This window comes from Lates calcarifer, linkage group LG16_LG22 (genome assembly GCF_001640805.2).
Source record: "Lates calcarifer isolate ASB-BC8 linkage group LG16_LG22, TLL_Latcal_v3, whole genome shotgun sequence".
Classification (NCBI taxonomy): Eukaryota; Metazoa; Chordata; class Actinopteri; family Centropomidae; genus Lates; species Lates calcarifer.
The window spans coordinates 2125025-2147998 of NC_066848.1; the positions used below are offsets into that span (position 1 = coordinate 2125025).

The following is a 22974-nucleotide window of genomic DNA, read 5'->3' on the forward strand; positions in this document are numbered from 1 at the left end:
TGTTTCAGCCCAGGAGAAAGTGTAAATCTCATTATCATCACAGGATTATTTTAAAATGAGCAGCGTGAATAAGCTCATATTTACTTTTAATAAGCATTGCAGGTGTGCTAGTACTTTTAAATTGAAAATATATTTGAGAATCATGAGTTAAAACAATGGTGCAAAAATCAAGACTAGTATGCTTAGAAAACATAAAATATAACTTAAAATATCATAGTAATCAGTATAAGTAAGAAAAAATATTTTAAAATTAAAATTTAAGTTTCCAAAACACTGATTTTTTTTCAAAGTCTGCAGATATTTACAGCACATACAGCATCAAGTAAACAAGTAGGTCTGGCAGCTGGTGAGATGAGGCTGCGAGTATAATTAGGTCACGTAAGGTGAATGTAATTTTATGCCTATTTGAACTCCCTTCCCCTCTAATTGGACTGATTAGCAATGCTTAATTGGCTTCTGAGCTTTCCTGTGTGTTTTGAATTTGGCATCACTTTAAGCTAATAGGGCTCTGATTACAGCACAGTCAAAACAAGGTCTCAGTAATGACACAAGAATGTGTATAATATAAATACAAATTATTTCCATTGTCAAAACATTAGTGAAAAGTAAACATATCACTTGTTTGAATAAATATAACTTTATTCTGAGAAGGACAAAACTATTTTACAATGTGCAACTTTACATCAGTTGAATATGTGCTTTCAAACTTTTCTCCAATATGTTTTCAAACTGTCTTGAATTTGTTTTAACAGTAACCTCTGCATGATACACTTGACTTGTGTCATTTGCTGAATCACAAACCAAACTTTTAGTCTAATCTGACTAATTCCTCTGATAATACATCCAAACTGTAGATGCAATTAAGGAGATAAATCTTTGTCAATACAAAGATGATTTAAATAGCCTGAAAGCAACAAGAAAGTGTTTCAGTGTTTCAACTACAAACCATGAATTATACTCACCAAACAGGATATTATTATTATGACTGTGAGCAGGCACAGTGTGTTTGTATGATGAGTTATACAGTATCGCATCTTCGTCAGCTGTTGGCATGCATGCACTTGAAAAACATGGTGCAAAACTGTGAACCAGTGATGAACGTAAAGAAATAATTTAGTTAAGTATAGAAACCTCGTTGGAGCCATTTAAACTGATCTAAATGGCACATTCAAATGTCTATTAATATACTCTAAACTATTTCTGATTATTCATAAACAATAACTTATGACTACTTTTTAATATAAACTTTAAAAGAAACTAGTACTACCAGTACATATACAGTGGCTTCAGAAAGTATTCAGACCCGTCCACTTTACAGTTTTTCTCAATCCTGTCACGTGTGCAGCAAGTGACGGGGTCTGAATACTTTCTGAAGCCACTGTGCATGTGATTTGCAATAAAAATAAGTAGTGTTAATACCACTTTGAGAATAGGACTAACTATTAAGAACACCAACATTCAGCCAGTAGCTAAATATGATGTAGAAAACAAACGTGAATCATTCAAACCTGTCAGAACAATATTCAACTCCACTGATGGCTCATGAGCTAAGACTTTGCAAATCTGTCATTTTCTTCTGTGAAACACTCTTCATATGTCTTGAGTAAATAGGAATGGTGTCAAACCCACTATCAGTGCTGATAGCTTTAATGCAGTAATTCTTTGCCGTTCTATTCTGAATGTATCACTTCAAATGCATCACACAAATCACATGACAATCTGCTCAGATAATCACTCTTCTTTAAGCCTTCTACTGTTTTGACCTCAGGGTCAGGTCACCATGCTGGAGTGTTTGCAGGCAGCTCACAGCTCCTCACTCTCCAGCATGGCCTCAGGAGGGGAGCTGGAGAACAGGATGGGGCTGGTGTCTGATGTGGGGAAAGCCGACTTGATGTCGAGCCCCTGGCCAGTCAGAGCGGCGTAGCGGCTGCCCGTGCGCGGAGCTTTCTTCATGGGTGCAGGGATGCTCTGATGCCACTGTGCTGAAGGTGCAGCAGACAGCTCGTCTTACTACTCAAGAGTGTGGCACATTTTCTTATACAGCCAGTTAAACAGCTATACAGAATATTTACCATAGATATCAAGCCTGCAGGTGCAGGACACAATTCCAGCCTCATTTTTGGCTGACACTGTGTACCAGCCAGCATCATCTTTTGTTGTTGGCTGGATGAGGAGACACACGTATCCTGTGGCATCCTGGGTCATGCTGAAATAAACAGATAATGGAGAAGTCATCAGTTTTACTCTATGGTAGTGAATCAGCCACAGGAGAGCCAGAGAACTCCTACTAACCTGATTCTGTCCTTAGTTTTAGGAATGGTGTCATTGTCTTTCTTCCAGAAGATGACCGGCGGAGGCATACCCACCACCCGACACTCCAGCCGGACTGGAGTTCCTTCAGGAATTCCCATGTTCTGCAGCTTCTCCAAAAACTGAGGAGGATGCTTCGTCTCTTTTTCTAAAGTGAACAAGAGTTAGATTACCAGAAAGTCCAAACAGTCGAGTGTGCACACAAGTAAGTCATTGATTGTATCCGGTCCTTACCCACGACCTTCAGTTCTAGACTAAAGGAGCTCTGTCCTGCTTTGTTGCTTGCGATGCAGGTGTACGTGCCGCCGTCATTCTGCGTCAGAGGGTCGATGACCAGGGAATGGACGCCGTTCTCCCGCACCAACATCTTGTGGTAAATGTCCGGATAGATTGGCCTCCCGTTGACCAGCCACATCAGCTCTGGGTTGGGCAATCCACTCACCTGGACGACAAAGAAGGTGAGGCAAACAAGCAGTATTTTAATGATTCTATCACATGGTCAGGGCCTGTTACCTACCTTACAGTCTAATCTGCACAGTCTTCCCTCGTGAGCCAGCATGTCGCCCGGAGCCTGGAGGAAGTGAGGCCGGAAAAAGCGCTCCTGGGTTTGCTCACTTTCAACTTCCTGTATGCGGGCTCGCACCCTGGAAAACAAAAAGAGGTGAGCACACACACACACACACACTCTTCAACATTTTTTTTACTGCAGTTGATCCCACTGCTCACCTCTGAGAGTGAATAGGTGTCATTCGGCTTCGCTGAGGTCCCGTCTGGACTATCAAATGACCAGAGCAGCTGATTCGTCCCTGATGATCAATAGATATCAAATAGCAGATCAGATTTTAAAGTTGTAGACAAAGTGACAAAGGGAGCCTGAGACTGAGGTCCTACCTGTGGATTAGCTGCCATGATGGTGTAGTTACCATCATCGTCACTGGTTGTGGATTCTATGTGTAAAGCACAGGTCCCATCCCCCTCTCTTATCTTCTTGTAATGGACGTTCTTCCTCAAGATCTGCTTTCCATCCTTGAACCAGTAAACCTGAGGAGAGAGGCAGACAAATGTGAAGGGATGAAAGTGAAAGATCCTGCATTTGTCAGTTGTTGACCCCTCACCTTTGGAAGCGGGATTCCCACAACTTTACATGAGAAGGTGACGGGCACACCCTCCATGGCCCTGAAGTTCTTCAGTTTCTTGTCGAATATGGGCGCAATGCATTTCCCAGAGGGGACGTCGTCGTGCTGTACCTCGTCGTCCGACTCCTCCACTGGCGTTCGCTCCAAACGGAACTCGATCTCGCTCATTAGCCTCTGCTCAAAATTGGACACTTTGTACTCCTGCAAAAGGAAAACCACTACATCAAAGTAATCGCCACTGTTGGTGTTGGATTACTGCATGCACCGTCTGTCTTTCCCTGAAAGGCGATGAGTACAATAACATGCAGATATTGTACATAAAAGCAAAGCAACATTCTCTGAGATGTAAGCAACAGTAGTGTTAAAGTAACAATCCATAACTCAGTACAAAGAGGAACAGATTGTGACTTTAAACCACTTGATCATAAGGATTGTGCAGTGGCATCTGTTTGACAATTTCACTCCTGAATGGTAAAAAGAAAAATTGTGCTCATCCAACTAAACAAAATAAGGCTGAGGGTAAAACAGAGAACAGACGAAGATGTCGAGAGGTGAACTGCAGAGACGAGAAACATAATTTCTAGACATTTAAACACCTTCTTCTTGGTAGGTTTCTCATCTTTGGGGCTTGCAGAAAGATAAAACCAGGACGGGATTTTGAGAATGTGGGAAATATTAAGGGATAATATGCAGAGATGTGAGATGAGTTCTTCAGAAAATTCGAGAAAATCTAAAATCTAAAATCAGGAAGGCAGGGCTGCAAGCTTCAGTGGGAAAAGTGTGAAATAAATTAACGGAAAACTCTGGAGAATGTGCTAGAATTAAAACAAACAAGTAGAATTGTTACATTTCATTAGCTAAATTAATTTAAATCCTAGAATATGTTTTGATTATTCGTGCAGGTTATATATTAGTTAACAGAAGCTTGAATGCTTGATTAGAGTTATTAATTAACCGTGATGTTTAGATAAGTATATGAGAGTATCCAAGGTTTCGTAATCTTGGTCTAAAACATTTGTAATAACCCATACAGCCTCGAGCAAAGCAGTGCTTGGGACGGGAAGATCCTTGTACCTCATCATAGTTAATGACAGTAGCAGGAATGTTTGGTCCAAGGGGTCTGCTCGCTGTTTTCCCCTCATTACTCAGCTTCTATGAGAGGATAGGGATGGATGATGAACAACAATGACGACACACAAACTGTACATACAAACATATACTGATGGAATAACACGCAAGCTATTGTTATTCACATGCATATGTTGTTATTGTACATTGACACACAGTGATTGATGAATAACCATGAATGACCAGGGGGGAGGGAATGATGGCGGACGCTTGCTGAACTGAAGCAAGTTATTCATCGCCTCTTAGTCCATTTTATATCCCTTTATGATTTTACATTTTTAAATATCTGTTGAGGGACAGTCATCCTAAAAAGGCTACATAAGTAGACTATGGAGCTCCAAAGTCTTCAATATTAAATAAATAAGTAAATAATCATACAAATATATTGTGTAAAATATATCCGTACTCAGTATTCCAGACTCCATTGACAAAAGCAGTTCTTTTACCGAGCAGAACGCAGGAGCTGCTGGAATACCTCTGCCTCTTTTGATTAGTTAGTTTGTGTTATTGTGTTGCACTTTTACTTGCGTAAAGGATCTGATTACTTCTTCCACCACTGAAAGTCACACAATAACACAAAGAAACTAACAGATGGAGGCAGACATTCTGCAACAACTCTTGTGCTGCTCTGCTCTGTAAAATTACTGATTTTGTCAATGGAGTCTAATTATACATTAAATATTGAAGACTTTGGAGGTTCCATAGGAGACAGTGAGAAAGCTGAACAGTCTTTGGTTAATATACAGCAAAATCCCATCTTTAACTGTATATATATATATTTTAAAAACTACATTACAATAGTTAGTTAGAAATTAGCAATCACATACTAACAACAAACTGAATGTCAACAAACTGATCATTTGTTGACATTCATATTCACACAGTCTAGTATCTAACTGAGCAGAGATGTAATAGAGGCTGAAGAATCCAGTGGACCCACCTTCTGGGCTGAAGTTAAAGCAATAATTTTTGTTTATGCCAGTAGCTGTTAGCATTATTATATGTATTCGCCACTACATCAGTGCAATTTAGAGAGGACAAATCAATCACAGCTGCAGAGCTGGAGGCTACCTAGTACCTGTTGATGTGCAAACTGCGGAGTGTCGTCTTTAAATCTGAGCTTTTTCTCGATGTCCTGGAGGAGAGTTTCTTTGCTCTCACGAATTTCTTCAGTTGACGGGAGGCGCACCTTGGGTACCTTCTTTTGTAGCCTGAAGAGACAAATAGGAAAAGTTTATTACAGCATGTTAGAGTGAGAGAATCTCATGAGTATTGTCCATCAGAGAGGACGTACCCTAAAGGAGCTCCCCTGGGCAAGCCCATTGAGTTTGTGGGCTGACTCGGGGTCAGGGACGGGAGGACAGAGCTGAGGAAGGCCACAGGGTTTTGAATGGGGCTGGGGGTGGAGCTGCTGGAGGTGGGAGAAGAGGCCTGGGGAGGCGACTGGGCTCGTATGGCGAATGTGTTGTTCAGGAACTGCACTGTCCCCGGTGTGGGCGAGGACACAAGGGAAGGAGGGCTGGTGGGAGACTTCAGCACCCTCGTGGGGAAGATCCTGGGTGGTGGGGAAAATGGCGGGAGGGTGGGAGAACTGGCCGCGGAAGAGTTGATCTCTGCAGCCAGCTCCTGGAGCAGGGGCACCGGGGATTCAGTCGGGGATGGACTCCTGACCGGTGAGAACGTCTGAGCAGCTATGAACTCTTTAGGCCGGGTGTAGTTGAAGGTGTAGGAGGTGGCGGTGAGGTTCATGAGGGAGGCGTGGGTGCTTCTCAGCAGGGGAGCAGGAGAGGTGATCTGCTGCAAGGCCGGAGTTGAATCTGTGGGGACTGTACTGAGCTTTGGTGCGGGTGGAGAGGAGAACTGGAGGGTGGGTGCAGATCTGGCAAGAGCTGCAGGGGACAGGTTGAGGTGGGAGGCGTGGATGGTGTTCATCTGGGTTACTGTAGTTGTGCTGAGTTGTGGGGCAGGCGGAGGCGAGGTCACGAGTGAGGACATCTTTAGCTGAGGGGTAGAAGGCAGGGAACTGAAAGAAGGAGTAGGAGCAGTGTTGAGAGGAGGTGAAAAGGTGATGTTGAGTGCTGGAGCAGGTTGGGCAATGGTGGTGGTCAGTGGAGGCGCCGAGTGGGGCGCCTGCTGAGGGGGAGTCGTGGTGCTAAGGTAGGGCGGGAAAGGCAGCAGTTGGGGTTCACGGTGCATTCTGGGCGACCACAGCAGACCTTCGTGAGAGCTTCGGACCTCGGGCAGAATCTGGATCTGGATTGGGGTGTAGGACTGAGGCTGGGTGGTGTGGGTTTGGGTTGGAGGTTCAGTCTCCTGCTGCTGCTCCAAGAGGACTTGGTTGTGCAGAAGCTGGAGCTGGGCTGGGTCCCTGCAAAACAAAAATAAGAGATCAACTTCCAGAAAAATGACACTATACATGGTGAGGATGAGAGCTCAGTGCACTGGTCTCATAAATTAAGTCCACACTGTAAACCCCAGCAGGAATGAGCCAAAGTCAGCATGAAGAATACTCTGCCCTTTTATGGGCTACCAACAAGTAGCTCTACGAAGAAAACACAGTTCAAGTTCAAGACACTTTCACTCTAAACAGGAGGTTCTACTTTATCTATCATCATATTACTGCAAATAGGAGTAGTTAGACTAAACAATACAGAGCAAAGTGTCAGATTTATCTTTGTCGTTTTAAGCCCATGCACAAAACCAACATCAAGCCATTCAAAATTTCATTTACAGCATAATCTGAGATAATAGATACAGAGCATGAAAGCAGAGAAGTAGACTTACAAATAGAAAATGCCATCCTTTGTTTTAGAAAGCCGGAACGTCCACATTTGAAGTCCGCATGCATTCATTTATGAATTGCAACTGATTACAGCTGCTGGTTGAGCGGGTGAAAGAGGAACCTCCCACCTCTCAACACAGCCCATCTGATTCACTTTGATGCAGTGCAAAGTAAGGACATGATCTCCTCATGCTTTACTGTTGTAGACCATTTTCTAAGACTCTACTCACAGTTTGGGTTTAGCCAGCACAGGTGGTGGTTCTTTGTTGGCCAATGCCAGAGCGGCGTCTTCATCTTCACACCGGCTGGATGCGTCACTTTGTTCGTCCTCCTCATCCTCGGGCAGTTTGAAGTGCACGCGCAGACCGACACGACCGGAGCGAGAGTCTTTGTGGTTTGTCAGGGTGCCGGACTTGAGGCAGGAGTTTGGAGGAGGGTCAGGGAGGGGCACCACAATGGGGCTCCCATTCTGATGGTTCGGGGTCCCTTTAGCTTTAGGGCTCGTGTCTGGCGACGTCATCGTAGGTGTGGACACTTCCTGCTCAGCTGACGTCTCAACCACAGATGGAGACATGAAGGGTTTTGGGTATGAGAGCACCCCTCCACTGCTTTGTGCTCCACTGGATCCAGAAGGGTCATGGCGCAGGTGTAGAGGATCTAGGTTTGGGGTGCTGGTGCTTCGAGAGTTGAAGGAGGAGCTGGTGCTGCTGCTGCTCAGGCTGGATGGCTCCAGACTAGACAGGCTGGTGCGCAACATGCTGGAGCTGTGGGGGTCCAGGCGGAGGGTGCTGGTGTTTAAGGGGTCCAGGCGTAAGGTGCTAGAGACAAGCGGGTCTAGGCGAATGGTGCTGGAGTGGGGCTTGATGCTGTTGGTCACAGTAACCTCTGGTTGGGGGTTCACAGTGGGAACTGATGGGGATGGTTCTTGGATTCGACTTGGCTCCGTCGTCAAACTGTTGACAGGCCTCACGTGGTTGGTGTTTCTGCCATGGCCTGAAGAGAATCAGAGAGGTGGATGTACAGAAATTTCAAGAATATAAGAGAACTGTTGGTGTTTTTAAAAAGCAAAACAGAAGTATTACCTCTGACCCTCAGTGCAGCAGTGCTGGACACGGTCCCATACTTGTTGCTCGCTGTGCAAGTAAACACCCCCGAATCCTCCGGAAAGACCTCAGCAATGACCAGAGTACATATTTCCTCTAGAGGCAGTGGTAAAATAAAAGTGATTCTATTAATTTCTTAACTGGAGAGGGTCTTAACAGAATGAGGAAAGATGCATCGGTTTCTTTGCATCACTGGGGCAGAGAGTCTATCTGCAGCTAAGGCAGGTTGAAATGATCTGCCATGGTGGTTTGACACAGGATGAGAGACTACCTTATATGGTTCAGAGTCAGGGGGAAAGCAGCCCTGGCTTATGTACAGAAGGAAAACAGAAGCCTCGGCCAACGACTATAAACACTTCAGTGCAGTAATATGTACACACTGCAGCATCATATACAGAGGGGCGAGCTGCTTTAGTTATGTGCAGTCAACACTTATGTTTTTGACAGATGAGGATTTCGTGAAATATGTACCTGATTCAGCCGGAGTTCTTGGCTCTGAAATGAAAACAAGTGACAAAATCATTATGAAATAAAAGTGCAGCCGCTGAAGTGCAATCAGTTTTACAAAATCATAAGACATTAGAGTATTAAAGCTGCAGAGATTTATGCATAAACACATCCTGGTATATCAACATTTTTCATCTTTTTTGGCTCTTAAAAATTCCCACAGCTCAACAGCTGTTTTATATAAATGAGTGTTTTTATTGCACGCCAAGGTTCTCAAGGAATATATTTGAATTAAGATGAATTAAGATCACTTATTTAAGATGCAGTTTATATCTTTGTATTGCCTGTTCTTTATGAGACAAGACATGTCAGGCTGCAGCTTAAATCATCAGGCAGAACTTACTTTTCTGCAGGATCCTGAAGTCAGGAGAGTCCTCTATGGTCTTTCCCTCTCTGTACCAGTCCACCCGAGGTGATGGTGTCCCTTTCACACGGCACTCTAGCACCACCAGCTGGCCTTCTGATACAAAGAGGTCTTGCAGGCTCTGGTGGGAAAAGTCAGGCTCACTAACTAAATATACAGTAAAACAGACAGCAGCAGTGTCTCTGCTTTTGAGGGTGATCCTACCTTTGTGAATACAGGGGCAGCCATGATTGGTTGCCCGTTTAATCCCTGTAGGTAGTTGAGGTTGGAGGTTTGGCTCTGGAAACACACAGAGGACATGTTGATTAAAATAGACAAACTAATCAAGGCAGGAAAATTACAGTGGAAGGACGTGTTTCAGCTGTTTTACCTCAGGTTGGGGTGTTTGTGTTGGTGCTATCGCCGTGGCTGTCTGCAATACCGGTGGTGTGGATGTGACCTGGACTGATGCCGACACTTCCTGGGCTTCTGAAAGTTCTGTATTGGCCTGTGACAAAGTGGGAAATGCCTGGACGGGCAGCGCTGTCGACTCCTCCTGAGCGGGTTGTGCTGCAGATGCCACAGATACTTTGGAGAGCTCTGGGACGGAAAGTACTGTGGTGGTTGTCTGGCCCAGTAGAAGAGGTTGATTAGTTGGTGGTAAGGACAGCTCCTCTACCGGTTCCTCGGTTGTTGCTGTGGGTTGGGGCGACAGAAACTCTTCCTCCTCTGCAGGGATGGTTTGGCCTGATGATGGAGGTGAAGTTGGGGCTGACGTTTGGGTTTTCCTCTGCAGCCTTTGGAAATCACAGAAAGAAGAAAGGAATGGTCTTGTTTAGAATTGCAATGAACCAGCTAGAGGTTAAAATATGGGATTAATTAAAGTGGCAATACGCCAAAAACTCACTGGGCTACATGTTCAAAGCGTTGCTCCCCTTCAGAATCTGAAGAGGAAGCACCTGTAGCATCAGAAAACAAACAAGAGTACACATTTAATCTCTAACAGTGTTTTGCATGAGCCTGTAAATGTGTTAATCAAGCAAAAAGAATCACCTTCGACGTAGATCTCGGCCGATGTGGAGTCAGTGCCATAGAAATTAGATGCGAAGCAGGAGTAGCGTCCGGTGTCCTCCTCGAACGCCTCTGCGATGATCAGGGAGTGCAGCTCTCCGTTGGTGATGATCTGAATGTCGGGGCTGTTCTCCAGCTCCTTGCCCTCACAAAACCACCTGTAATTGAATATATACAGAAAACTGCTCAGTGCAGCTCAGCATTGTCTGTTTGTTTGTATATAACACTTTTGTTCAGACCTCTACTTTTGTGTCATGGTTTCAGTCTGGGTTTCAGAGTCATTAATTGTACTGTGTTTGAGCATGAAGGCGGCAGTGAAGAAGAAGACAGGTGGCTGCTAAAGATGGATGTAAACAATGCACAAACTACTACTAAACTATTACCATGCCCCCCTATAGTCAGACTCCATTAACAAAAAGAGGAATTTTACCGAACAGCTGCTGGAATACGGCTGCATCAACTGGTTTGTTAGTTTGTGTTATTTTGTGGTACTTTTACATATATAGAGGATCTGAATACTTCCTCCACCACTGAAAGACACACAATAACACAAACAAATTAAGAGATGGAGGCAGTGGTATTCCAGCAGCTCCTATGTTCTGTTCGGTAAAATTCCTGTTTTTTTTTCCTGGAGGTTTTTCAAGTTTGTCCTTTAATTTACCATCTGCCTGTATCATCCACTGTGATGATAGTACTGTCATGTGACTCATTAGGATATTTTAAGACTCTCCTACCCACGCTTTATTATTAAAAACTCCATCTTTACACAGTTCTCGTTTTTTTTCCCCTCTGAAACTGTTTCTGTGAGACTGGTACCATGTGCTGTCTTTCCCAGTTCCCTAATAGTGCTTCTGGCCTGGTGCCACCCAGCAGAGTTATGCACTTCGAGAGGAAAACGTTTTGATGAGCAAGCTCCCTATCCCTTTTCCCTGTAAGACAAGAAGCAACACCAGCACGCCATGCCCGTTTGGAGGCTGCTTTGGTGCACTGTTGATGTTATGAAGATGTAGAGCATGAAATAGTAGAAGTTTATGAAAAGTTTTTAAAGTTTATTTTTCTATATTTATGAAGGGAGAGATGCAGTAAACTTGGTTACATAAGCATCCTAAACCTAATCAATATTGCATATATCTATAATTTTATACTGTCAAATTAGGTTCAAATGGACAAAAATAAGATTAAAACACGTGATCAAACTTTTTGCGTGACTAAAAGTGCATACCTGGCATTAATACACTGCAATGGCAGTTGGCAACAGCCTATTTTCATTGTAAAACTATAAGTAAACCTCTAACTTGTTTCCTGTCCTGACCAGCAACATAGGCAGCAGCTTCTGCATTGAAGTACATCTATTTTGAGCAGATGAGGCCTTGATGCTTTATTAAAATCCAGCCAATAAACAAACAGGAATGAGGCGATGTGTTACCCTCTGGCAGGACGTCATCACACAGTCATAAATCTCATCCGCTGCTGTCGTCAAGCTCTTAGATCACCAAGATCAACACGCTTTTTTGACACACAAAAAAGACAAAGACAAGCCAATCTCCCAGCAGCTTCTCACCTCGTCACATCTACAGAGAGGAATTTATTTAAGCTTTGGTATTAAAAAAATTCCTGGCGGAGTTTACAGAGAAAGCGCGGAGCAGATATGCAACAGAGGCGAAGCTGCAGGAATGTGCTGCCGGCGTTCTGCGTGAGCCGAGCGGTGTCCTTTCTAATGAGTAAGGGTCTAAATTGAAAGCATGAGTAGTAGAGGAGGTGGCTGTTTCTGTGAGTCAAAGACCCCCCTCTCCTCCTCCTGCTGCTCGCTGCACCTGTCGGGGGCTATTTTCCCTCCCTGAGATCAGAACCACAGAGAGGAGATTCCCTCTGGAGCCCAGGAGCTGGCTGACCCAATCGCACAAAGCTAAACATAGAGTTAGAATACACACAATGCTATACTCTGACAGTACACCACCTCAGTTTGATGGTGAAATATGAACCTGACGACTCTATTTTGACTCCTTTAAGTCAGAGTCACACACGCTGTAGCTGCATGGGCAGGGAAAACAGGCACAAACATCACACTAAAGTCAAAGAAAAACACTTTTTACACAATAGAATATGAAAAAATAAGAACCAAACTTCAACACAATTTTAAGGAAGTGAGTACAAACTACAGCAACAGAACTCAAATCCTCAGACTTGTTAGGCCCAGAAACAAAACCATATAAAGCTATACACCGAGCAATAACTGTAAATCATCAACAAATCATCTCACCAAACTCTTCATGCCTCTGTTGAGACTCTCAGTCGGTTCCATTATCAGACGCGACCACAGCTCACAGTGCCAGTCCAGTCTAAAAATGGCTGAGAACTACATTCTCCCCCCGAGCGAGTATATGTTAGTGGCTCAACAATGTCCAGTAGGACTAACAAGCCCATGCCCCCCTATAGTCTGACGCCTCAGCATTCAAGACTCTGTCCCTGGGAGGGAAACTGCAAGTCCAGCCAGAGTTTTAAAACTTATCTAACAAATAAAGAGACAGGCTCCAGTATTTTTGAACCTGGGACTTATTTTGTCGTGTTTTTTGGGGACCAGTAAAATGGACAGAGATAGACCTTTTTTATTTAAGAGTAAGACCCTTTTTGTTCAATTGGAAACACCACTATTTATCTCAGCCAGACTCCATTGACAAAAACAGCAATTTTACAGAGCAGAACACACTGCTGGAATACCACTGCCTCCTTAGTTAGTGTTATTTTGGTTTTATTTTTAGTATCTGATTACTTCTTCTGCCACTGAAAGTCACACAATAAAACAAACAAACTAAGCCACAGAGGCTGTGGTATTCCAGTGACTCCTGCGTTCTGCTTGATAAAATCACTCTTTTTGTGAATGGAGTCTGGTACTGGAACATAGCAATGTTTCTAGTTGAACAAAAAGAATAAAGTATGTATAAATAATAAAGTATATGAATAAAGGGTGTAAAGATGCCAGTAGTTGATCACTAACTAGGACGGCGCCCGTTTAAAAACAAACTGTTATTCTTCTCAAGAATGACAGAAAGCCTGCTGGTGATTATTGTCCCAGACATAACCTATGACCACACACAAACACCTGACCACACACACTCACACAAACACACACTCACACCATTCAGAATCAGCTGTTGGCTATCATCACATGTCACGTTTGTCTGTATCTCCCAAGCAAAAACAGCATCACTCATTTTAACTCACACTTCTCAAACAATTATCTGAGTTTTATGCACAACATAGCTCATAATATAGGTCACAAATTATAATAAGAAAACAAAATCTGATAACTATATATCAGCTGCTATTTGTTTGATATAAACACATAATATAAACAAACATTTTTGGGGTATTTTACAACTGAAAAATAAACTTTCTGTATAGATATGTACACCCTGTAATTCTATGTATATAATTTAAAACCATCAACAATATGGTTATAAAGTTATTTCATCTGCAAAATGACTTGCATATAATATATAATAGAAATACTGCAAAATAAAAATCTCCATGATAATTTAAAGTACTACATTGAAAATATCACAAATTATAAGTAGTAATTAAAGTAGTGGAGTAAAAAGTAAATTTCTCTCTGCACTGTAGCATAAGTACAGTACTGGAGTACAGGATTACTTTATGGTACATTTCCCCCCTGACACCTTACCCTGAACTCTTCTGTGACATCTTCAAACTGTAGACTGATTTTGAAAGATCCAGGAGGCAGAAAGTCTTCCTGCAAACTAAGAAATGAACTAATAAGAGCTTAGAAACTCAGGTTTCTCTTACCGGACTTCGGGCACAGGGAGTCCTCTGACGATGCAGTCTAGCTGGACCTTGCTTCCCTCTGGAACCTCCCTGCTTTTCAGTTTCTGGATGAAACGAGGAGGCTCGCACACAGGCTCCGTCGGGTATGGAGCTTCTGTCAGGGCATGGCTTCCAGCCTCCTCCTGCTCCACCTCCTGGGAAGCGCAGTCGTACCGCTGCTGCTCCTCAGTAATCCTGCAGTCCTGAAACTCCCCGTGTCCAGAGTCCAGTCGGACCTCTGGTTGGTGGCTGACAGCAGGGCTGGGTCTCTCCTTCTCCACCTCTGCAGGCAGGACTGCGCGTTCCCTGTTCTCTGAGCCGAGGGGATAAACTGTCTCCTCGTTCTGGCTCTTGTTCTGGACCCTGCTCCTGTGAGCTTTGCATGTTCTCGGTCGTATCCGTTTGGAGCTGTTGGCTTTGAAGAGGGAGGAGAGCTCCTCAATGAAGTCTGCTGCCTTGTTGAGAAACTCCTTCTTGGACTGGGTCTCCAGACCGTACGGGGCGTTCCTCGCTGACCTGTTGAAGTCATTGAATCCGTCGCTGGAGTCCCTGCTGTTCCTCACCATGTTGTCCTGCCGTGTGGAGGCTTTGTGCATCTTTCTGTCCGACGTGAACGTTGTGTGTTGCTCTTTGAATTCAGGAGTCGGCTGGGTGAAGGGGGCGGCGGAGGGCGCAGCAAACGGAGCAGGAGATGGGTTAGCGAAGGGAACAGACGGGGGTGTAGAGGAAGAAACCGACACTGAGGAGATGTTGGACGGGGTTAACGGCACGACAGAGGCCTTGACCTCTGCCCTCTCCTCATGAGGCTCGTGTCCGATGGCCTGGCGAGCCAGGTTCACGCTCTTATCCAGCTCCTCCTGGCTCAGGAAGGCTGAGAGGTCTGGGAACTGGGGGTCACTGTGGCCCACAGAGTCCTCTGCTTTGCCTTTGAGCGACCCGTAGATCTGGAGACGTGTGGAGGAAGCGTCCGACCGGCTCATCTCGCTGTGGCGCTGCTGGGCTCTGGCCTCTGCCAGGTAGCTCTCTCTTAAGAGCTGAGACAGCGACGGCGGCTGGTCAAGGTTGTTCTCTTGCATTCTGTGGAAAAAAATCACAAGTCAAATCAAAGTGAGGCACTTTTCATATAGAGCAGGTCTAGACCGTACTCTTTAAATTATATTTATAAAGAGAGACCCAACAATTCCCACCATAAGCAGCACAGGAGCGAGGATAAACGAGACATTTAAGTTCACTTTCAGTCTGCCAACATGTAAGATAAGTTTTTAGAATGATTCCCTACCTTCTAAGAATAGTCTCACTTGTGAAAGAATCAACAAATCCTACACACTGTCCATCACTTCTGCTCATTTTAGACACAGCCTTTTCACGTATCACATGGTAATGCAGTCACTGGTGTGATTAACCTTTGTTCCCCTGTGTAGTAACTTCAGTCGATCAAATCTTTGTCAGAAGAGCTAAATATTGTGAGCAAACAGCTGATAATATAATCTCTGCAAGTTGATTTTCATACTGAAATTGACTGAAACAAGCAGGATATTAATCTTAGCAGCAAAGTTGAAACAATCAGTCAATTAATTGGCAGCATTTTCCTAGTAAAATTTCCAAGTTTCACCTTTTCAAATGTGCAGATTGGTTGTTTTCTTTGTCTCCTGTCACAGGAAACTAAATATTTTTTGTTTTTTTGACGTTTTTTCAGACCGTTGAGCGAACAAGACATCAGTGTGAGCTCCGGGAAACTGTGAGGTGAGTTTTTCACTTTTTTCTGATATTTTATAGGACAATAATTTATCAATTAATCTGCAAATTAAGTTGTTAGTTGCTGCCCTAATCAGCAGCAGTGTAAACTGTGCACAGTTTGTAGTAAATAGAATAAAACATGCATGGTCTTTGGAGTCACTGACAGACCTTTAAATGAAGAAACTAATGGTCTAGCCCTTGTTCTGATCTTTACGTCAATATTAAACATTAAAACAAAACCTAGTGAAATTTAAAGAGCAAAGATAGAACGTGAATACAGAAACTAGAGTTAAAAGCAGGGGATAAGTGGTAAAAATAGCTTTTTATTTTAACCTAATTATAGCCAGCCTCCAGCCGTCAGAAGGTATCAGGTTCATGTGCCGACACCAGATCTGATGGGATACAGGGGGCAGCTTTTTTGCCCCCATGTCCACCTCACAACCAACACTTATATGACGTTTAGTCTTTGCACAAGTTTTTGACACTGGGTATGAGCAAGTTATTGAATACAGACATGAGATAGGGGTGCACATATGCTACTGACACTCAAATCAGCGCAATTAAGAGAGACAGCAATGCCCTTCCAACAGACCTGAGGCTGCAGCTGTTGTGTACATTAATCCTTTGCAAACAGCCTCCAGCCCCACCAAGTCATATCTAATAATAGCGAGGGGTCAGTTTACATGAAGAAAATCAACAAAAAAAAAAGAAAAGGAAAAAGGCAGCCCCCCCCCTCATCCTGTGTGCCCTTGTTATCGTGATTTTCATCAGTCATTAATCCACTCATACTGTAATTATAGTAAATGTGGTGCTGCTGAGTGAGCAGCACCACACACATCCAGCCAGGTTAAGATAATTCAATTAAACACGGAGCATAACACTCAAACAGAAATAGACTCCAGCTTGTCCAAGGCTCGGTGTCAGGAGATTTTCTGAGGCTATACACGGCATATTAGCCCGATGCCAGAAGACAAGACAACTGAACAACAATTAAATCAGGGGGTGGTGTGTTTTACCTTCAGAATAAACCCAGCTGTCCCCCCCTGTGACGGACTGGTAAATCCTCAGAGTGCACCTGTGCTCAAAGAGGGAGATTCCGGTCTTCCTCTGCTGCTGCTGCTGCTGCTGCTGCTGCTGCCACCCACCTGAGGAAAAATCTTGGGGGACGCACAGGCAGCTGCCCAAGCCCTTTCCCGGTTTTCCTCGCACTTAGAGTTAACCTTGGGAGTTTACAGGGGAAAAATATGGAGCCCCGAGTAGCTAGGGTAACCTGTCACCAGTAAAAAGTAGCAACATTTGTCAGAGCAGTAGTCGCAGGTTATTTTTGGGGGGAGGCCTGGCCCATGTGTCTGGGTGGCGTCCCTGCTCATTGGCCGGGGGGGCGGCGTGCTGTAAAGGGATTCCTCCTCTAGCGATCCGTCAGAGAGACCTCCGTCCTACAGAATTAGAAGCCCGTCGTCGAGCCTCTCGCAGATTAATAATCCGGTGGAGAAACATCACAAATTTCTGAAACACCATTTGAGCCAAGTGGAACTTTATTCAGTTGTTTTGAACGTGGATATTGTTGTAGCATGTTATGAAGAGAGAGTGAGAGTAACATAATACATCCAGTGTTTGGCATCTGCAATGATTCTGCTTCATTAGGGTTATGATAATATAATAATGATATAATGCCTGCTGAAGTGGAAGAGAACAACAATTCTCAGGATTTGAGATTTAAAAGTACTGAAGAGTGAAAAAACAAAATCACCTGTGTCCCATGATTAATGAAATTAGTTTGAGAACAGTTTCCATGTCCTGCAGATAGAAAAAAATGCAAGCCTGAGCATCTATTTACACTTAAAACAGTGTAAGACCTTGTATCAAATATTTCTATTCAAGTGAAGCTCGTGAACACTGACCCACTAAGCAAAGACAAAAAATATATATTTACATCATGAACAGGTGATACATGTTAGAACAACCTTTGCATATCATTTGTTTCATTAAATCCATGAAGCAACAGATTCAGTATATTTACAGTTAAGGGACGATTTAGGTTATTTGTACATTTAGGAAAGGCTCAAACACGACTCTGTTGTTGTCTAAGGTTTCTGGCACTCTGTGTAATGTAATGTCCTGCGTGGCAATCCCTGCCAGTCCTACATGCAAGGCTAAAAACAAACAGTATTTAAAGTTAGGGTCAACCAAAACTGAAAACCTGTTAGTATAAAAAACTGAATGGCTCAGTGACTCAGACCACGTACAACACTAACAACGTCAGCTTAAATCTAATGTATTATATATATTTTAAAAAAAGAAGAAGGGAAAAAAAAAAACTGCAAATCCTCTTTGGCATAACTGGAAAATACAATCCGGTTTACCAACACAGTAAAGGCAACATGAAGAAGAGAGGTCAATGACTTAGTTTCCATTTCTTTCCACTGGGTTACAGACACAGATTCCCCTCCCTTTTCCACCAACCTAGCTCTGGTTCTTGACCCGGTTCTGTTCTGGATTCTTCTCGTCACGGTTTGCACTTTAAAACCTGCGGTGTTCTTGGTTCTTTTCAGGTCCAGAACCAGTTTATTTTTTGGTCGAAATGCTCTGAACAGTTCAAATTTAAGTGCACAAACCAGACCAGAACCCGCTCCGTGTTGGTGGGAAAAGAGGGTGAAACCAAGGGGTTTGTAGTATCAACACACAGACAGTATTATGTTATTAGCAGCAATAGAAAGTCTTGATTAGCCCAGTCTTACCAAAACCACACAAGACACTTCCATGTTAAAGGTTAGGAATGAAACATCCACCATCAGCCAACAGACACCACGAAGGCACTCTTCAAACGAGGAGAACGAGGGGAAACAAATGTCTATAGCATCCGACAAATACTGAAGCTGGATGCATCATAATCACAGAGGAAAGCACCATAATGGAAGTCTGTGTGCTGCTTCTTTTTTTTTCCTCTTAGTGCAGTAAGTTTAAGCTTCTGCTCGACAAACCAACATCGCGTTCTCGTTGTTGTTCACAGTGTTTTGTGACCTTGAGTCCAGAGAGATGAGACATTGTTAATATTGTATCTAGTGCAGCAGTGAGCCAACTTGTTGTGATAAAGATGAGGAGAGGCACAGTTATAGTTCCGCAATGGATCTGGCTCAGCTATCAGGAGTCATCGCTGGCACGCTTTCGAGACTGGTCACCTCTGGAAAACAAGAACAGAACATTAGTAAGCCTTAATCGCTCATGTTGCTCAGTGTGTTATTTTTAAGTGTCTGACAACATTATGGATAGGATTCCAAGAGGAAGATCATTTTTGTTAAACTAGAAACATTGCCAGATATCAATACCAGACTCCATTGACAAAAGCAGTACTTTTACTGAGCAGAACACAGGAGCTGTTGGAATACCACTGCCTCTATTGGTGAGCTTGTTTGTGTTATTTTATGACTTTCAGTGGTGGAAGAAGTAATCAGATTCTTTACATGAGTAAAAGTATCACACAATAACACAAACTAACCAACAGATGGAGACAGTGGTATTCCAACAGCTCCTGCGTTCTGCTCGGTAAAATTACTGTTTTTGTAAATGGAGTCTGGTACTGATAAAACTGCTGTTTCTGGTTATACAAAAACAATCTTTCTCTTTAGTACAACAGTCTATCTCTGTAGGAGTTATATGCTGAAGCTTCTGCAAACGGACCGTGGAAATCCGTTCATGGAGAGTTCCATCTGCAGCTTCTGGTCGTGAGCGGCGTAGTCAGACAGCAGAGACTCCACAGCCGGAGGGTTGATCTGGGGAATAAACCCGGAGAAGAGAGCTGGGGCTAACTGGGCCCACTCTGAAAGAAGAAACCAGAGATCTATGAACCAGAGGAGCAAGTGTAGAGCAGCTGATTCTGGTGGAGAAATACATGAACTTGTCGGTTTAGTTTGCTAAACACAGCTCACCTGGTCGGAGGCTGTAGAGGCCCTTCACCACACTGGCCATTGTGGATGGCTGCACTTGAAAAGGCATGGAATGGGCTTCGATGAGAAGAGCTAAACGAGAGAAAAGACTGATTAAAACAAATATTTCAGAAGTCATTTGTGTCGGCAAGGGATCAAGACTTCTGGAGGCAAGCAAAGGAACAGATTCAGATTTAACAATGGCTTCAAATGAAGCGATACACTCACGCATCAGTGTGTTGACATGTTTTTCTGCAACGTGATCGGCAAACAGCTTCATCAGATCCTCCCTCAGGTCTCTGTTCAGCTTTGACTCGATGTAGAACTTGTTCTGAAAACGTTAAAAATGTTGAGAGGCCCTCAACACAAGGCAATAATCTGTGCAAGGAATTTTATTTACATTCAAAAAGAAAGATGCTTACCAAGTACATAAATACAGGAACGATGCATTGAAGAGAGGCTGTGTACTGAGTCAGTGCAACGTTGAAGTTCTCAACGAAGTTTTCAGGAGGGCTGGCCTGGAAAACAATAATAAGAATCAGTTAAACTGATGGTTTCTGTGTGCCTATAATAATCTTCTTATGTTTGGATTTTCTTACTTGTAGATGGGTGGAAACATGTTGCAGATGACTTGTTATTTTTGATGTTAAATCGTTGTAGAGCAGCTCAGAGTGCTGCTGGCAGACACACTTGTAGACATAACTAGAAAAAATAAAAACATAAAATAAAACTACCAGTGGCAGCTTTATGGAAGTACAGAAATCACAGTCTGTAGAAAAAGCTACACGTGTTTACCTGTCAAAGTCTTACCTGTATATCTGTGCATAAGAAACAGAGATGTGGTCTGTGGGGTTCTGAATCAGCAGTCGGTCAATTGCCATCTCCAGGTTTGGCCAGTGGTTTTTGCGGTAGTCTTCTACTGCCATTGCATTGAGGACTGGGTGAAAAGAGGGGTGAAATGAGCTGTTAACACCGTGCATCACTCCGCAGTAACAGGCCGGGCAGCTACAGGATGTCAGGCCCTGCTTTAAGTCAACTTACGGAACTTGGAAGTAGAATCGAGGGTGAATTTTCCCTCGGCGGCGGTGGCAGCAGCAGCCGCTGGCGGAGCCGTGCAGTCCGCCTCGCTGACCTCGCTGCTCTCGCTCCCTGAATCCGAGTCCACGAACTTTGACCCCCCGGTGCTGCTGCTGCCGCCGCCGGTCCTCCGCTTCCCCCGTCGAGCCCCCGGTTCCCCGCCCGGCACCGGTGGACAGATTGGCTGCGGGACCGTGGTTACATCCGACAGGCGGCTGCTAAGATACGTGCGGACTTTACTGCCGCTGCTGCTCGCACAATAGTTGTGATTATGATCGTCTTTTATGTCCAAACTATCATCTTCCATCGCCTCCATTTTCACAACTGGACCTGTGTCTCACCAGATAACGCGAAACATTTCAAATAACAAATAAGGATAAAGATAGAAACTGTCAGGCGTCTTTGGTAGTGTCCATCTCGGTTGTTGACTGGAGTTTTACGACGTGTCGTAAAACCGGACGGCGAAGAGAAAACTGGGAAATGTAGTTCTTAAGACTGAACGCGTACAGAAAGTTCAAAACATTTGATTTGTAAATCTGCGAGGCCTAAATATGAATGTGCCGATTAGTAATAGATTGACTAGCTTCATATAACGGCTAAACCACAAAATACAAGCCTCATATTGCCGTACTGCGCCTGCGCAAACCACTAACGGTTAGCGACAGCATTCCCCAAACTTGATTTCTTTTCCTCGACGGTACCGATTAACGTTAAATGCTTACAAGTTGTACCCTACTGTTGCTATAAAAACACGTTCCTCGGAATATAACAATGTTTAAATGACTATTCTCTCTTGCAGACACCCTCACCCTGAAAGTCCCATCAAGTGGAAAGAGGAACTGGCACTTTGCGTTCGGGGCCGCTAGGTGGCGCACTATCCACACTCGGAAGATACGGATGTGAGCATCTGGCAGGTGTGTTATGAAATAACAGAGATGCGTGGTCACTGTTTTTTTCATCATTCTTGTTTTTTTACTGAGAACCCCAGGAGAAATAACAACTATAACGATGTAAAAATTTCTTATTTTCCTTAAATCGTAAACAAAACATTACCTTGTAAATGGCATGTGAATTATGTTGGCGTAGACATTTATCCGACACATTGGCTCAAATATGTCTATCTACCAACACTTAATCTTTACAGGCAGCAGACTCCTCTGTATGATGAAGGAAACTGTTTTTAACTTTATACTCTCTGAAAACTGACATAAACAACAAAACCGATTTTATAAGAAGGAAAACAAAAAGTGCCGTTTTTCAATGTGGACTCATTGAATACAGTATATTCCTAAGGCTTAATATCACAACTTAGTATAACTTTGTACAGATAAAATAATCTACTCTTCGATGAGTATGGTCACATCGGAGTATAAAAATAAGAGGCTTGACCATAAAAAGTAGCTGCCACATGTCAGAAGGAACACCTTGTCAATATTTTTTTCTCCTCCAAGATTTTAAACGACAGGTTAAACAAACAAAGCTTATGACAACGTAGGAGCGTGTTGATAAAAGTGTTCTTTGGTCTAAAAATTAAAGAGTACTGTTCCTTCCTTCCAGCATTTACCCTCATCAAAGAGCACAGCTGAACTTTTGAATATTGCAAGTTAGACAAATGCCTTCAAGTAAACCATCTGAAGATTTATGTATGTGTCTGAAACTCATAGTACCCACTATTTAGCAGGCAGTAGGGCTTACATATTTACATGTTTCCCAAATGGTAACATGAACATGAACCAGCTGTAAAACACATGTGGACTGATATTAACATCTGAAATTTGCTTGTAATGACTGCAATTTAGGGATTAAAGCTTAATCTAGTGTTGCGTTTGTGGTACGTCGCAGAAGTCGAGAGCATGAAATGAGAAAAAAAAAAAAAAAAAAAATCAGATTAGCACGTGGAAAGAAATCCTTAAACAAAAAGAAAATAAAAGACACAACTACTGCATTCTATTTAGTAAGTAGTATACAGTATGAGGTTTCAGACACAATGCATGTGACCAAACTGGGCACAGGAAAATATGAGGAAAAAAAACTT

General features: G+C 43.4%; 2 protein-coding genes and 1 long non-coding RNA gene across 5 annotated transcripts; 1 reads left to right on the forward strand and 2 right to left on the reverse strand.

The window, feature by feature from the left end:
• Positions 1–618: 618 nt before the first annotated feature.
• mypn (myopalladin) lies at positions 619–17243 on the reverse strand. 3 transcript variants are annotated; one of them, XM_018680972.2, is made up of 21 exons: positions 16956–17242; positions 14185–15279; positions 10363–10538; positions 10217–10268; positions 9701–10106; positions 9535–9609; positions 9310–9451; positions 8931–8954; positions 8439–8555; positions 7587–8349; positions 5869–6942; positions 5653–5785; positions 4521–4598; positions 3426–3647; positions 3202–3351; positions 3037–3116; positions 2828–2954; positions 2545–2752; positions 2293–2458; positions 2073–2206; positions 619–1982 (listed from the first exon to the last, which is right to left on the reverse strand). In XM_018680972.2, the coding sequence occupies exons 2-21, from the start codon at positions 15276–15278 to the stop codon at positions 1804–1806; spliced, it is 5400 nt and encodes a 1799-aa protein (XP_018536488.1). In that variant the 5' UTR covers position 15279; positions 16956–17242; the 3' UTR covers positions 619–1803. The 3 variants fall into 3 exon arrangements, with proteins under 3 accessions (XP_018536488.1, XP_050932385.1, XP_018536490.1); XM_051076428.1 differs by lacking the exon at positions 4521–4598 and having other exon boundaries at positions 16956–17243; XM_018680974.2 differs by lacking the exon at positions 8931–8954.
• LOC127143387 (uncharacterized) lies at positions 2848–22892 on the forward strand. Its single transcript, XR_007814755.1, has 3 exons — positions 2848–2971; positions 15899–15945; positions 21739–22892. It is a non-coding gene; the product is annotated as an uncharacterized LOC127143387 (long non-coding RNA).
• On the reverse strand, positions 17849–21379 carry cacul1 (CDK2 associated cullin domain 1). Its single transcript, XM_018680978.2, has 8 exons — positions 20904–21379; positions 20673–20799; positions 20462–20564; positions 20285–20380; positions 20091–20193; positions 19866–19955; positions 19618–19756; positions 17849–19120 (listed from the first exon to the last, which is right to left on the reverse strand). The coding sequence occupies exons 1-8, from the start codon at positions 21253–21255 to the stop codon at positions 19081–19083; spliced, it is 1050 nt and encodes a 349-aa protein (XP_018536494.1). The 5' UTR covers positions 21256–21379; the 3' UTR covers positions 17849–19080.
• Positions 22893–22974: the final 82 nt, after the last annotated feature.